Source organism: Hesperophylax consimilis, chromosome 27 (assembly GCF_061612785.1).
Source record: "Hesperophylax consimilis isolate HC1 chromosome 27, BYU_Hcon_1.0, whole genome shotgun sequence".
NCBI classification, from domain to species: domain Eukaryota; kingdom Metazoa; phylum Arthropoda; class Insecta; order Trichoptera; family Limnephilidae; genus Hesperophylax; species Hesperophylax consimilis.
This window is the reverse complement of record NC_142862.1, coordinates 25,425,229-25,442,446: the sequence shown is the minus strand read 5'-3', so window position 1 is coordinate 25,442,446 and position 17,218 is coordinate 25,425,229. Positions and strand designations below refer to the sequence as shown.

The 17,218-nt window shown below is 35.6% G+C and overlaps 1 protein-coding gene across 1 annotated transcript; it reads right to left on the bottom strand.

Annotated features, from left to right (window-relative positions):
* Positions 1 to 632: 632 nt before the first annotated feature.
* mdlc (RING finger protein mdlc) lies at positions 633 to 9,909 on the bottom strand. The gene is made up of 7 exons (XM_089648383.1): positions 9,801 to 9,909; positions 9,338 to 9,495; positions 8,257 to 8,418; positions 6,816 to 6,943; positions 2,236 to 2,297; positions 1,379 to 1,559; positions 633 to 899 (listed from the first exon to the last, which is right to left on the bottom strand). Exons 1-7 carry the CDS (start codon positions 9,901 to 9,903, stop codon positions 719 to 721), a joined length of 975 nt encoding a protein of 324 aa, XP_089504509.1. The 5' UTR covers positions 9,904 to 9,909; the 3' UTR covers positions 633 to 718.
* Between the last annotated feature and the right edge of the window lie 7,309 nt (positions 9,910 to 17,218).

Below are 17,218 nucleotides of genomic sequence, written 5' to 3'. Positions count from 1 at the left end.
TAAAAATCGATCTAAAACTGCACATTCCGAAACGGTTCCAACTGGCTACAACATTTTTTTTTTGTTACTTTTTTTTGGGGGGTTATGCCGTGTTGCGCTAACTGCTTCTTTAGCCTACGTTTCGGACAACGTTACAGTGTCCACTATCAGGGCAGATGTGTGGCTACAACGTCATTACGACATAGAAACCGCCAATGTGTGGTAAGAGACGGCTGTCACAAACTACGCTCGGCGTGATGACAGCGCCGCCGAATTGAAGAATAAAAATAAACGTGTCATTTTGGAGGCAAACCGAAAGCGGCACATTTTAAATCGTTACAGAAAATTTATATTTCAACTTAAAAATAAAATTAAAATTTCTTCAATATGTATCGTAATTTTGTTTCTTCATTTTTTCGAGAATAAAACAAAGTGAAAATACCTTTTTTAAAAGAAGGTAAAGATTTTTTACAATGTTATTTCAAACATCAATACATTTCAAAGTGTATTTACAGTTTTCTTACAGGATACAATGTTTGTATCCTATTGTCAAGGATACAACACTCCAGTAGGTAATTCAGTATTTTTACAATGTTCTGTCAAACCATGGATGATATGTAATTATAAGACGCTTGCTTTAGTCAATCTTATATAATACAGTCAGGTGTTAGGTCAAGGAAGTTTTTGTTGTTGTTGATAATTATCTTTTTTACTCAATTACTTTTTTATTACATATTATCTAATCACTGTCATCATCCTCCGAATGGCCCTCCGCCGGGGGTCTGTCTGCGTCCTCGAGCCGCTGGGAGATCTCCTTGGCGGGGTTGAAGACGCCAGCCGTCTGCGCGCTGCAGATGTAGCAGCGGGTGGACTTCTTGTAGTGAGCCAGGGCGCACGCCTCGCAGAAGTAGTGCTTGCATCTACGGAGGAAGGAATCATTGAGAAGTTAAGGAGTTAGCAACGAGTTTTGTGGCATGGAAAGCAAGCTGAGCTATGTGTCAAATCTAATCTATTCTTTTGTCATGTCCTGTTTTATCTGGTTACTGTTTCCTAAGGTCCATTACAAAGCAACGTGAAAGCATCATTGAGCAACATATTTTTAAAAATTTGATTTGAAAGGCACTTCACAAGAGACTCGCAGCTAGTTGGACATACATAAATAGCGAGGAAAAGGAGAAGAGAAAGGTTGGGAATTACCTGGCTACTCGCAATGGGTTACTAAAAACCACGAATCAGAAACGAAACGTTGCTTTAAATTTGCTTTAGCCGTGTTTGTGACCAGATTTGTAGTAAAGTAGCCAGGTAATCTTGCTATTCTCCTTCCCCTGCTCACTCCCTAAAGTCTCACAGTTCAGAAAGTTTGTACGGAGATCACATTATTTTTTAAATGGGGTCTCACTTGGTGATGACAGGGTCTTTGAAGCTCTTCCGGCAGATGTAGCACTTGAAGGGCAGTCGGTCCTCGTCGCTGTCGATCTCGTAACGCCCATCGTCACCCGAGTCTGCGGCCGCCGTCTCCTGCCGCTCCAGCTGCCATCCATGTTTGTAGTCCCCGCGGTCGTGTAAGAACTTACACGAGTCTACAAATAATGCAGACAAATTAAATTTAACGATACGAGTGTTACTGACATTTGGGTATGTTATTTAGAGGTGAGAGTGTAGGATTTATAAAATAGTCTTCAGTACACGGCAAGTTTATTATACACGTCTGATCTGGAAGAGTTCTAGGTATAAAGAGAGATTGTACTGTATATAGAGCAATGTCTATTGCCGTCTCATTCTAACACTGCAGAAATCAAACTAACAACTGTACTATCCTACAAGGTAGGTCCTAAAATCTGGACAGGTACTGATTTCTAAGTAAATTTGTCACAATATATTTGAATTTGTTCCATTTCAAAAGAATTAAACAAAAGCTAGGGAATTGGTTTTGATGTGGAGGGAAACAAAATCTAGAAGCGAAAAGGAGTGGTGTAATATAAATTTCATAAATTGGGGTGTAGAAATTATGCAAAAATTGTAGAACTTGTGTATAAGCATGCATAAACATGCAATATCATTGAGAGACTGTAATAATCATTGACTTGCTAATAAAAATCTTCAAATCTACGTAGAGTGGTGCTAATCATATTTCAGTTGTGGAAAGGTTAAATAAAATTGCGAGGATAATGTATTGAAATGGAAAGGTAACAAAATGGAATTTTAAATTTCAAATTGCAACCGATGGACAACACTTTTAAAAAATAATATACATACCCCCAAAGCCACAAAAACCTGTCTCTTTGTAATCTTTGCAAATATCTGGCTGATAATCCCATCTGAAAACAAAATACATTAATTAAATAAATTATGTATTAATATTTCTTAATTGTAAAATTTAAATGTCTGATTAACACAATCAAACATACTAATTTCGGTTGTCTGTGATGCAGTGCATGATGTGAATATTCCTGCGTAATGAATTCAAATTTTAAAATTGGTACTGATGATTGTGCGAATTTAGATAAGCGATAAAGTAGGTACCTATATATAATCAGAAAATAATTTTTTTGAATTAATAATTCTACACATGAAAAGTGTATTTCGTTTGTTTATATCAGGGTGGCCACAAAAAACGGATTTCAAAATTCCCTGATAATTCCAGGTTTTCCAGGGCAGTTTCTATATTTTTCCCTGATGTTTTATTTGGTATAAGGACATATCTTTCAAAATTTTATTTTTGAAATACGATTTTCATCTACGCCAGAAAATTAGAACAGATACATAAATAAAGGGAATTCCGTCATCTAAAGCAGTGCTCCGCAACCTTTTCTCACCTACGACACACCAAATTTCTTCCTAGAATTCCGCGGCACACCAAAAGCTAAAATATATAGATATATACACAAATTTTACAATAATTTCTTGTTTTTTTTTAAGTATACATCTATACATATAAATATAACATATTTATTTTTACGCAATCTTAATAATTATTATAAAATAATAATAAATTAATGAGCGATTAATTGTTAAATTATCGTGCGCTTGTTTCAGTGAACACAAAAGTATCATATTCGGCTCGATTTTTGACAGCGCAACCCGAAGTTCTTGGTCAAGACCTTTTAAGCATGACCGCCTATCATTTTTAATTAATACAAGCGTTGAAAAACTTTGCTCACATAAATATGTCGTTGAAAATGGAAGTAGTGTTAAGAATGCTTTCACGGAAATGTGAGGATATTCTTTTTTAACGTAAATCCAGAAAATATCTTATTGATCTTCGGAGAAGTGAAGTTTTAATGTCATTATTTAAATCTGTAAATTCCACTAGAATTTGCAGAGGCAGTGCTTCCGTAGAATTTATTGCATTGGTTGCAAAAGGATTTCGAATCCAATCGTATTGTTCCGTATTAATGGAATAAAAATACTGACCAAATTTCTGCTGAAGCATACTTAAATGTTGTTGGGCCAGATCCACAGTTAATTGTTTGTTTTCAATTGTACTATGGTTGATCCTTTGGTACATTTCTATACATCCTTTTTGCAACTCTTTCTGCCAAAGTTCGTTATTAAGTTCATTCAAATGATCGAATATATCAGCCATGTATGCAAGTTTGGCTATCCAGTAATTATCATCGAGGTGCTGATATAGTTTGGGCATATTTTGATTTAAAAGAAACTTACACACCTCGTTACGAAGCTTTAACAATCTAGCCAAAAGTTTGCCTCGGGATAGCCAACGAATTTCAGTATAAAACAATAAGGATTCATATTCGGCTCCCATTTCTGCACAGAGTATTCCAAAGATTCGCGAGTTTAGGGCTCTTGATTTAATTATGTTTACGATTTGAATGCATTCATTCATCGTGTTCAAAAGTTCCTCCGGTAAATTTTTGACCATCAATGCTTCTCGATGTATGCAGCAGTGTATAAATTGTAACGTTGGATTTTTTTGTTTTACACAAGAGACGAAACCCTTTTTACTATCCGCCATTGCTGCAGCGCCATCCGTGCAAACAGCAATGCAATTGCTCCATGTAATATTATATATTTTGAAGAAATCATCGGTTACTTGAAAAAATTCTTCACTAGTAGTTCGCTCTGGAACCTCCTTACAAAATAAATAATGTTCTTTAATAAAGTCCTCGCAACGAAAAGTACAATATAGCTATCAACAGTATCAACTGTGCTTTATTTTTTATATCGGTTGTTTCGTTGATCTGAAGTGCAGTCAATAACAGTTTTCTAATCAGTGTTTCTAATATGTTGTAAATACGTCTTTTAACAGTATCTGCAGACAATGAAAAATAGACAATATTATGAAAAATATTTTTTCATTGTGTATTAAATACATAATGAAAAATTATAAAATGTCAAATACATTGAATTTGACCGCGGCACACCTGTATCCGGCTCACGGCACACCAGTGTGCCACGGCACACCGGTTGCGGAGCACTGATCTAAAGCATTTATTATTTCCTTGCACCACAATGATTTATTCAAAACAAAATACACTTATTACAAATTTATGATATATCGCCTGAAGACAATTTGTGTACAAATGAAAAGACCAGACAAATAAACAAAAGTAAGTACAGTAGAACCCCGATAATTCGAAAAAACGCGTAATTCGAAATTTTCGCCAAAAAAATTTCCGCAGAAAAATTTTTTCATACAAAAATTTTTTTAATTCGAAATTCGTAATTCGAAATTTATTTTTGTCCGCGCACGAAAATTTGTTCGTGAAATTCGAAAAATTTGATTTTTAACGAAAATAAATCATAATATTTCGTAAATCTGAATCTAAAAGTCAGCCGTGGCGGTAAAACGCCAAAAAATGTATTTTTACGTGGTTATACATCGTCCTAATTAGTATTATTATTTTGTAAATCTGAATCGATTTACAGTGGAATGTTGTATTTTTTCAAATTTATTTCGAATATCCGAGTTTGAAGGGCCGAGAAAATACGTTTTACGAGTTTACTCCAAATATCTGTATTTAAAGGGTCGGCCGCGACGAAACTCGGCCGCGAAATTTCGATTTACGCGTAAATGTATCGTATATTTACGAATTTATTTCGAATATTTGAATTTAAATGGCCCGCTGCGACGGAAATCGGCCGTGAAATCTCGATTTACGCGTAAATATATCGTATTTTTACGAATTTATTTCGAATATCTGAATTTTAAAGGGCCCGCCGCGACGGAAATCGGACGCGAAATTTTAATTTACGCGGAAATATATCGTCTTTTTACTAACTTTACTTCGAATATCCGAGTTAAAAAATACGGCGCGACGGAAATCGGTCGAAAAATTTCGATTCACGCCGAAATATGACATATTTTTACGAATTTACTTCAAATATCTGAACTTAAAAGGCCGGCCGCGACGAAAAATTGCCGATAAAATTCGATTTACGCGGAAATATTTCATATTTTTACGAATTTACATCAAATATCTTAATTTAAAGGGTCGGCCGCGACGGAAATCGGCCGCGCATTCTCGATTTAAACGGAAATATATCGTACTCGACGGAAATCGGCGGCGCATTCTCGATTTACACGGAAATATATCGTATTTTTACGAAATTTTTTTGGACTCTGAATTTTAAGAGCCGGCCGCGACGGAATACGGCCGCGAATTCTCGTTTAACGCGGAAATATATCGTATTTTTACGAATTTAAATTCAGATATTTGAAATAATGGGCCAGCTGCGACGGAAAATTACCGCGAAATCTCGATTTACGCGGAAATATATCGTATTTTTAAATATATCAATTTAAAGGGTAGGCCGCGACCGAAATCGGCAGCGAAATCTCGATTTACGCGTAAAAATATAGCATTTTTACGAATTTATTGCGAATATCTGAATTTAAAGGGCCCGCCGCTACGGTAATCGGCCGCGAAAATAAAGAAATAATTGGTATTAATACGAATTTACAGCTAAAATACCACCCGGATTTGAAGAGGCGGCCGATAAAATCGATTTTCGGCGTATTTTTTCATAAAAATTCGAATTACGTGGGAATTCGTTAATTCGAAATTTGATTTTTGATGTCCCGTGGATTTCAAATTAACGAGGTTCTACTGTATTGACACTTTGAAAAAATGTTGATAATGATGATCTTTAAATTTTATTACGACCGTACTGGGTGTCCGACCCTTTTGACACTTTGTTGTAACTTTGCTAGCTTTTTCTTTACAGATTTCGCACCTACATAGTATAGGGGAAAAACCAAGGCGGGTGGTTTACGACATGATTGTGTTGCAAGGGCTATTTACGAAAATAATAATAAAAAAATACCTACTTATCTAGTTTGTCTTTGTCGGCATATCTTTTGTTACAAACTGTTGACAAACTGCTTTATTGAAGTTTAACGGGATTGTAACTTGAAAACCAATAAAAAAAAAATAAAAAAAAAAAAACACACGCCGCAAGTAAAAGTAATAAAACACAACTTTGGGACTTCACAAATCGTAAATAACGAATTTCGTTTTATTTTTGGAATTCCCTGATATTTTAAGAATATTTTAAAATTCCCTGACATTTCCCTGATAATTCCCGGTTCGGTAAAATTCCCTGATAATTCCCGGTTTTCCCGGTTTTCCAGGTCTGTGGCCACCCTGTATATTTTTGATAGATGATTTTTAGGTAATAACGGTGTTCATTAAAAAGGTAAACCACAAACTGATCTTAGGGTCAATTCCTCTGCTAGCTAAGTCCTCCATCTTTGCACAAGCAACATCTTCCACTCACAATGATTGTACATAGTAGGAATTATTAAAATATTTTCAGGTTATTCCGTAACCCGGGAATGTTTCTTTCTTTAAAACATGAAAAAAAAAAATTACCTGACAGTTGCTCTGAGATTAGCGGGCGCTCTGATTGGTCCTTTTCTGACCAATCCAGAGCTGGCATTCCCAGCTGCTGTGTCCTTCTTCTTGTAGTACATTGCATAGTTGTTGATTCCCCTGTAAATCTGGACAGGATAAAATGCTTATTATTTCATGCTTTGATAATACAATACTCTCTCAGTAATCTGCTGTTCGAAGTAAAAATTAGTAAGAAAACTGTTAAACTTAATTTTTATGCCGTTTATACAACAAAAAAAATATATGTAAATAATTTTTAAGCTTTCAACGAAAAAATCCCGCCAATTTGTACAGATTGATAATTTGTGACAAACTGAAAAGAATAATTATTTCTCTTTCTAACGTCTTATTTAAGAAGGAACTAAGGTTACCAACGTCAACGTTATTAAACTACTCAAGGAACTAAGATTACCAACGTTAAAAGAAAGGAGTGACTTGATTAACACTTTCAAAATGTCTGACATCCAATAACAAAACCCTGGCATCCAAGAAATCTTCACCACAAACAAAAATATAAATCTCCGTGGACGCTCAAAAAAATAAACAAAACACCTTTTGCATTCAATCCTGGGAAACACTTCCTTGCAAATAGAGTAGTGGATGCATGGAACAAACTTCCACAACAAGTCATCGATGCTACTAGTATAAACCTATTTAAAGCTCGAAGAATGAGTTACTGATGAATGTAAGTAAGTCTAAAGTAATATGTTTGAAAGAGAGAGTACGAAAACAGTGTGCAATATAGTTGTGAATGAGGAATACTTGGAGCAGGCGGATGAGTTTGTGTATTTAGGAAGTATGTTTACGAGAGATGGGAAGGCTGACAGAGATATTGAAAGCAGGGTAAATGCAGGTAACTCCATTAATGGAGGACTGAACGTGGTAGGCGCTAACAATAATTTTTGTGTGCGAAATGTGGAGATCCGCAAAGAGTGCAAGGCTGATGTAAGCTTAATGAGTAAGATTAAGAAAGGGACGCTTAGATGGTTTGGGCATGTAGAGCGAATGAGCGAAGAAAGGAGTGTAAGGGGAATATATGATGTTAATGTGAATGGTAGCAGAAGTCGGGGACGCCCGAGGAAGACATGGCACGATCAAGTGAATCAGATACTCGAGTCGGGCACTGTCAAGAGTCAGAATAATAGAAGAGTATGAATGTGAATGAGGCAAGAAGTGTGTGCCAAGACCGAGTTGTTTGGCAGTCCGTCCTCTCTGCCTAACCCTGCGGTAAACAGTGTGATGGTTAGTTAGTTGGATTCTTATTTGGAGAGGAGGATTATTTAAAATAACTTATTTTCTATTTAAAACATCTCCATTACTGTTAAACTTATTTATACGGATATGAGCGAATCAGCAGAATGCTGCCTGAACATTAAATAGTAATAATGTCTGGACATCTCTGTATAAATTTTAGTATCACCTTGTCATCTGCTTGACCTTCAAGGCCCTCATTGATAGCGACGGACTTCTCGAAGATGGCCTGCGCGTCGCGGTCTATCTCCGTGTCCATCTCGTACGTGGCCGTGGCGTTCTGGTCGCCGCGGGACAGCTCCGTGCCCGCTGACTTGTACGCTACGCCAACCTGAAAATGATACACAAAATATAATTAAATATGAGCCAATGTTTTATGTATAAAAAATAGCATACAAACATTGGATATTTTTTCTTAAAATATTGCTTTTGAAAAATCAACTTTTGAAAAAGTCTTCAGATGTCAACGCAAACATAAATTTTTTCATAACTTTGTAAATGTAACAGTTATGCAAGTCGAAATGATGGTAAAAGATGCTTGTAGCCATTTAAACCTTAGAGATGCAAAACCCGCTTTGGAAAATTTGAAGATAGTCCCAAAAAACTATTTGAAACACCTTGAATATAAAAAGAACTTCATTTTATGTCAAATGTCTAAAAGTCTAAATAATAAAAAAAAAATTTGATATACGAAAAATATTAATTTATATTTTTTTAATATTTACTCCACACAGGTGGCCCTGTGGAAAACAATTTCCCTCAGGGGGCCTATGTCATCTTTGGGGTTGCTGTGCGGAAGATCTTTTTGAGAAAAGGAAAGGAGTGAAACTGATTCTTGAATAGAGCTGTGTTGTAGGAGGAAGGAAGCACAGAGACCGGCAAATCATTTCACAGCCGAGCGTTGAACTCAAGAACGACTCCTACAAATGACCTACATATTTTAGCATTCAATGAATTTCAAAGATTTACTTAAAGAGCATATTTTTGCAACTACACGACTCAGCCGATAATATATTTGTACATAGATAGTATCCATAATTCCATAATATATTTTAGGACAATCTGTGTATGCAGAAGTTAAATTTTGCACATAGTACGGCCAATAAGCCCACAAAGAATTTTTAGGGATTTAAATTAACCCGAGGGTATCAATTTTACCCGGAGTTAGGAATTATAGCCACCAACAGCACAGTGATGCTGATGTACTATGATTTTTAATCAATTGTATACATGTTTGAAAAGTCACTTACTGTTTTCTTATCCTCATCATCAGATGAATCTTTTGCTGCAACAGTTTGTCGGAGTTTCTCTGGCATTATCTTGGACGTGCTCTGGATGTTGGGATTCTGTTTCTTCTGCTTCCTGCCGGGCAGAACAATGTGGCCATCTTCACCGCTACTGCTTGAGTCTGCAATCGTCAAAAGATGGTAAAATAATCCTTCATTATACTCAAATTATAAAACAATTGGAATTAACTCAGTAAGCCCGATTTGTAGCCGTCTGAATTTAAAACCCTTATAAAGGGAGTCTCTGTGTTGATTTAGATCAGATTATCAAATTACGTTTCCAATCCCTATTGTTTGTCTTCAAGTGAAAAAGTATATGGAATTTTGACAGTTGTAAATAAACACATAACCACACAAATGAGATCTCAAAAACTAGCTGAATATGGTTTTTAAAGATGTATTTATTGAGTGTTATCGAATGAATTACCTTTATCGGAGCTAGATTTGTTTCTTTTCCGGGCTCCTCCGCGGTTTTTGAAACATCTCTTTTTAAAACCAGTGTTTGACACTTCGCTCCCGCCGTCGGCCATTTTTGATTAGATTGTTGCTAGTTGTTTAAAAACTGGGTTGTTATTATTTTGATAATAATATATTTTCCTAATTTTAAGTAGGTACCCAAGTAAATAGTTGGGCATGGTCAATTTTTTACGAACCTTAGAGCATGTTATGATACACCAAGCTACGTTGTCTTTGAAATTTATTTTCAAACTTCTTCACATTTTACATTCGAGTTTGAAATTTCTATACAAACAAGGGAAAACAGTAAAACCCGATTTTAAAGAAAACATTTAGTTTAATAATTTTGATACGTACATTTCAGAAATACAAAAATTATCCTTTCCATGTAGTTTTCTTATTTGGAAAGCGACAATTAATACATAGTGTACTTTTTAGACTGTCAATTTGTTACAAATGTTTACTTGATGGAACTCCATCGTTTTAATGAAGTTTATACGTACCACTAACAACTGAACACCGTTTTGTTAAATATGCGCTTGGACCACTGTGTTTTTTTTAAACGCAACGCTCGTTGTATTCTACGTGTTCACAGATGGCGTTAATTAATTAATTTAGTTTAAATACGCTTTTGCAAGGTATTGCTTTACAATATTAAGACAAATCATTTGTTTGCGCCCGTATATACGCAATATGAATATGAATCAATAGTTTTGTTCGTTTAAAGACTTAATTCTTTCGAGAAAGGCACACAAATACAATATTTTACCGATGATTCAATCCAATATTGTATTTGTATGCCTTTCTCGATAGAATTGAGTTTTTATATGGACAAAACTATTTATTCATATTCATATTGCGTATATGAGGGCGCAAACAAATAATTTGTCTTAATACTGTAAAGCAATACCTTGCAAAAGCGTATTTAAACAAAATTAATTAATTAACGCCATCTGTGAACACGTAGAATACAACGAGCGTTGCGTTTAACCTTAAAACCTTTTAAACGATAGCAGCGCCTTCAATTTTCGTATTCTAAAATGTCAGACCGTACCAAAAATTTTACAGTTACAGCTGTCGTCGTTGTTATCAAAGTCTGCGAGTTGCAGAAGACTGTCGATAACCAATCATAAGTTAATAATGTTATGACAATAATATAACATAAATTAACCTAACTTATCTCTGTGCATTGCGCCTAAAATTTGCCATTTGCACAGATACCAAGTTATGCAGCTTGCGTAATCTATTCCTGACAGGCGCCGAGCATGAGATCACCCCTACAATAAAATAATGCGCTGTTTATCTTATCGATAAATATATGTAAAACAATTCAACCACGAATGTTTATTTAGGAGGCAGTTTTGGATACCGCCGCCTCGGGAACCATTTATAAGTTGGCCAACAGCTCTGCAATAGGTCACTCCGAGTGGTTAACTACGTTTGATGATTTATCAGGGGTGCCCGGGTTCATCCGGTGAGGTATTGAGACCCTTTGACCTCTCCAACTAGTCTCTCGACCCATCGCCTTGCGCCGCAGTGGAAGGGATATATATTCATATGTCAGTCTCTCCTGGACAAACTGATACCTAGATTCCTACCCAGCTCTCATACCTTTTACCTTCCCAGAACTTCATCTCCTTCCTTTCCTTAAAAAAGACCCTCCATACAGTATCCTAAAAGATTACAAGTGTGGGGTTGATTAAAAAAAACTGTATTCATTGTTTGTGAAAATATCCCGATTTCCGGCAATAAGCAATCACAGAAAAGAAATCTTGTTCGTTACTGGCACCTGTCATCACTCCAACGTATCGGTTATCTTTCTTTACTTTTCGCTTCTCCCGCCAATCACTTTCCCAATGACCGTATCCAACGTATCGGTCATCTTCCTCTACTTTTCGCTGCTCCCGCCAATCACTTTCCCAATGACCGCGAGTCTACATTCGAGTTCTCAGGTTTAAATTATCTCAGGATACATTGCAGGCAGAGAGTTCTGTTGATAGCCGTGTACCGAGCAAGCACAGAAAATTCAACACACTCTTATGTTGGCAAACAAAATGTCCAATTAATGCCAACGTTATGGTCGTATTTGTGCAACGCGTGCGAGCAGATGCCTGCAGCAGATAAGTAAGCTGCTAGATAATAATATTTATTGTATCATACAATAATACTAAACTCCCTAATCGACCAATTTGCAAACGTGACAGACGGCCGCCGTTACGCGAATTATTTAATTTGCACGCAATCTTATCGGGGAATAAATGACAAATAAATGCCCCCTATTTGCATAGAATACCTGCCTACATCTGTCCTGTCTTCGCGCTGGCGATATATTAATTTTTTCCTGCTAGCAATTCCAATTTGCATTATCACAAATCAAATACCATTATTTGATTGGTACCTAACCTGGTTGTAGCAGGGCTGGCAAAATTACAGTTCCGATCATTCTGAGTTTAAAAGTCGTTCAGTCTTAAAAATCAAGATTTTGACAATATTCTTTTATTATTATTACATATCATAAAAAATCTAGTTTTCTGCGTTTTCGATGCTGGAATTATGAGTACCGTTAAAAATGTGTGGAAAATTTAAAGTTTAATTTTCTGATTCCGATCGTTGTGTATTGTAAATGTGTGTTTTTAATATTTTCATTAATAATATATATTTTTTAAACCGCACATTTTGAAACGGTTCCAACTGGCTACAACATCGTTGCGACATAGTACCATGGTCACTGGCTGGTAAGACGGCTGTCACCACCGTTGCCCGGCGTGAAGTCAACGCCGCCGAATTCACGAATAAAATCGAACATGTCGTTTTGGCGGCAAATCGAAAATGTCAAAATTTTGAAGAGTAAAAGAAAATTTATTCGTTAATATCACATAATCTTTATAACGAATTGGTGTACATTATGAATTCCAAGGAAACAACTAGCTAGGATTTTCTGTGACAGTTTCACTTGATTCACTTTTTTGCTTTCTTATAAAATTATTTACCACATAAAAACCCGTTTTGTGCTTGAAATCGAACCTTTCTAGACTCCGTTTGTCAAACGATTTTAATGCCTATTACCTAGAATATAAGGTATATCAAGAATATACACATTTTTGACTTGTAGCTTCCTCTTAAGAATAAAAAATAGTGAAATTTACAATTGTGATCATTGTTCTAAAAATATGAAATTTTAATGAAATGATTGTCTCGATCAATTTTGAGATTATTAAGCCAAGTTTGCTTCCTCCTACTTTACCCAACGTCTCGAACAGCGTTACAGCGTTCATCGTCGGGACAGGTAGTCGAAGTCTATTTTATCGTACCTAGAATCAAAGTACCAGAAGTTATTACAATTTCATAACCGTTCAGTTGTAAAGATATCGCAGTTTGCAGTCCTATCACGACGTTGGACACTATTGATAAATTATTAAACGCCTAGGAGTATGAAATTCAGGGCAGATGGACACTGCAAAGCTCTCCCAAACGTTGTCTCAAGAAGAAAGAAACGCTACACGGTATAATAACGCAAAAATTAAACACAAAATATGGAAACAAATCTTTAAAAAAAAATCGTAATTGACATAGGTAAGTACATTTTTTAACATTAACTCCACACAGGAGGACCGGAGAAAAGCCATTTCCCTCTGGAGCCTATGTAATCTTTGGGAATGCTGTGAGGAGGGTTTTTTTAAGAGAAGGAATGAAAGGTAATTCTAGGAAGGAAAAGAGAAATGCGCAAGAATCTGGGTTTCAGGGTATCCAGGAGTGACGTATCAAACCATCCCTCCAAATGCGATGCGTTGGGGTCGAGAGAGTCCTGCGGGAGATGTCGAAGGGTCTTCCACATCCAGCCTCTGACACGGACAAACCTCACCTCATAAGCCCAGGCACTCCTGCTAAGTCACCAAACATACCTAACAATTTCAATTTGTGTTTATTTAATGTTGTTCCTTGTATGTATGAGATCAAAGCACTGCATCTGGAGAAGTTGTTGGTTTAGATTATTAACGTTATTCGAATAACGCTGCTTTTCCACAAATTTTTCATAACATCACCATTTTTTAAATCTCACCCCTACCTCATTCGACATTCGACCGCTTTCGATTAATCGTAATACTTTCGTGTGATTGATTCTTGACAGGCAAAAATGTCGGAAGTAAATATTAGCCGAGCCCCGAACCCCTTTTATTATTATTTAACTGTTGGACTGCCATCTATGTGCGTGCGCTCGTAACGCAATTAAATGAAATGTGACGATCATTACGATATAAAGCTGACGCTTGACAGCTTATAAGGGATTATTTCCGACCAGAAAGCTAATTAGACCCGTTCCGAGTGTTTGCCCAGCGAGAAGTGCTATTAGCTAACCTGAAAATATCCAAATGCTATCTGTAATTGACCTAGATTGTCTGGAATTACAAATTAGATGCTTGATTGAATTCGATTGTAGTATTGATGATTCAATTTGGACAATTTGGTACAGTTACCATTCAGATTAGGAACTAATGAATAAAGATTATTCTAATATCCGTTTTCATAGAATTTTACATATTTCTTCGGGTGATTGGAAGCTAAAGCAATTTCCATTACCACGAATTTCCAGTAAAAAATCTTCTATTCCACAAAAATTGAAATAATGAAAAGCACCCCTTTAATCACGTAGCGATGGAGTGGATGCAGTTAATCACTATTCGTAGGTAAATTCAAGCGAGAATATCACTGTTATTTATATTATAGAAGGTACATCCAATATCCAAGCGAGAATGTCGCTGTAATGTCATAGGTACATCCATGAGAGTTAGTTAGAGTGTGCTGAAGTAGACACTTTGGTCGATAATTTTTACAATTTCAGAAAAAAATGTCCTGCTATTGCTCAAAATATGTTGGGTTAATTATATTATGTACATGCCTATCACTTGTGCCACATGTCTCTCTTGTGTCTCTTTTGTCTCTTGTGTCTCATGTGTCTCTAGTGTCTATTGTATCTGTAGTTATCTTAGTGTACAACATAAAAATCTAGTTTATTATTCACAAATAAAATGCTAGCGATATTTAGGTCAACTTGGCTGGCGGTTTGGAGACGGAATACTGGCGAGTTCCTTCACGCTGCCGCTTTTATAAGTTAAAGCTTCTAGAACAATTTGGTTGCTATGTATAATTTGCCAAACAAAAATGAAAAATAATAAAAGAACATCCAAGAATCTTGTTTGGAAAATATCGAAACTTCTGGAATTCCGTTCAAATGAAGTAGTGGCGTACCGCTACATATCTCTTGTGTGTCTTGTGTATTTAGTGTATCTTGTTACTCTAATGTCTCTTATGTCTTTTATGTATCTTATTTCTCTTATGTCTCTTGAATCTTCTGTGTCTATTGCGTCTCTTGTATCTCTTGTGTCTCTTGTATCCCTTGTGTCTCTTGCGTCTCTTGTGTCTCTTGTATCTCTTTTGCTTGTTGTGTCTCTTGTATGTCTTGTGTCTCTTGCTTCTCGGTAGTGTATGTTGTACTTGTAATCTGTATTTTATAATTTTATATATATATATATATATATATATCTTTTGACGCAGTAATATTATCTTCCTGTTTGTATAATAACTGAGTTTTTACAACTCGAGAACATCTGTAAGAACCCATTATAAATATAAATAAATCCTACTGTAATATAATATAAATATTTTTTTTGTTAGTACTTACAAATTTATCATCACGAAATATTTCACTGGGCCTACTGTGGCGAGGCGCCTCACCAGGCGATGGGTCCTAGAACCTAATAGGTCAATGTCCCTATCCTTAGTTTATTGACAATATACATATTATAGACCCTAATAGGATAGGGGGAAAGGTTGATGAAGTTCACACTTGAGTGCTATTTTATTTATTTATTGTTTCTTTACGTTGTATCTTTTTTACACTAGAATTTTTAACCCCACTAGGACAAGCCTGTGTTGAGGTTAATAATTTTACAAAATAATAAAAATAAAAAATAGCACAAAGAATATATATTAAGGCGATGCACTACGTCGTGTAATATTTTAAATTGAGCCGATAGCAATAACAACCCTTACGTAGATGGCGAAAAGGTTTAAATTCCCGGTTAACACCATCCGCATGTTTTGATTTATGCAAGAAAAAAACATGGCCAAAAAGTGCCTTTTATTTTATGTTGTGGATGTTCAGGCATAAATATTTTTTTTTCGATCATTTTATAAATAACTTAATTTGCCACATTATACAATAAAATCATAACCGAAAATGGGTTCGTAAGTAGGAGATTTTGAACTTTAAAGCAGTTTTCATAGGCCTTATACATTATTTTTTCTGGGCTTATAAAAAGACTTATCTAAAAAATACTCGATTATTTTAAAGGCCAAGATGTATTCTACTCGCAGTATTTACTTAAAGCATCTGAAACATTTCAAGGCGACCAAATTTTCAAACCAAAAACACGTGATTTTGCATTACTACGTATGGCATCGCCTTAAGAGAACAATATTGTTACATTAACGTTTTTGCGAATTGGGTACCTACATGGTACCTATTAATGTAATTCCAAGCAAATTCATTACAGTATAATGTAGTAAACATATAGGGTGACCATGATATACATTGATATTTAATTGCAAGAAAAAATGTAATAAACTATTATTTTTAAAATAGGCCAGTGCAATTAGCGCCAAAAAGGGGGTCGCGATCGAAGTAATTCCGGTAGTCCCAATTTTTTTATATGTTATATAAACTGATCCCCTGATGTAAAATCTGAGTTTCCGACCTTGGCGCACCTGTGCTCGCACCGCCATTTTGAAAAAACTGGCCGAAATCGGGCCAAAATCTAGTTTTTCCCAAATATCTCATTTCCAATGCAAATTTCGGCTAAAATATCTCAATAAGTATAATAGAACATAAAATAACCTACAACTTTTGTACAAACAAATTTCTTCTATCTCTAATAGGTACCGAGGTAGAAAGTTGTAAAGGTGCGTATATTTTTGAAAAAACAAGTTTTTTGCGCGAATAGGTTTGGTTTTTTATAAATACCTCGTTTCCAGTGGAATTTCATGAAAATTTTATTGATACCAATTATGTAGAACATCAAATTTAAAAAAAGCTGTGCAGTTTTTATGTTTATATAGTTTTTTTTACCGATATAAAGAATAAACAAATCTAGGTAGGTACGCACAGAAAATCTATCACGGTTTATTATCACATTATTAGATTATTGTTTGCATTTTTAAATACATACATCTATAAATTTACTAGAGGGCACTTCGGTATGGGGGGGCTACCCCCCCCCTTCTACTCCTCCCCTCCGGTTCCCTTCACAGACAGTTCCATCCTTCGTTGGACTGCTGGATTCGTTTATCTGCATAACATTTGTGAGGGTATCGAGTCATTCTGTGGGATTG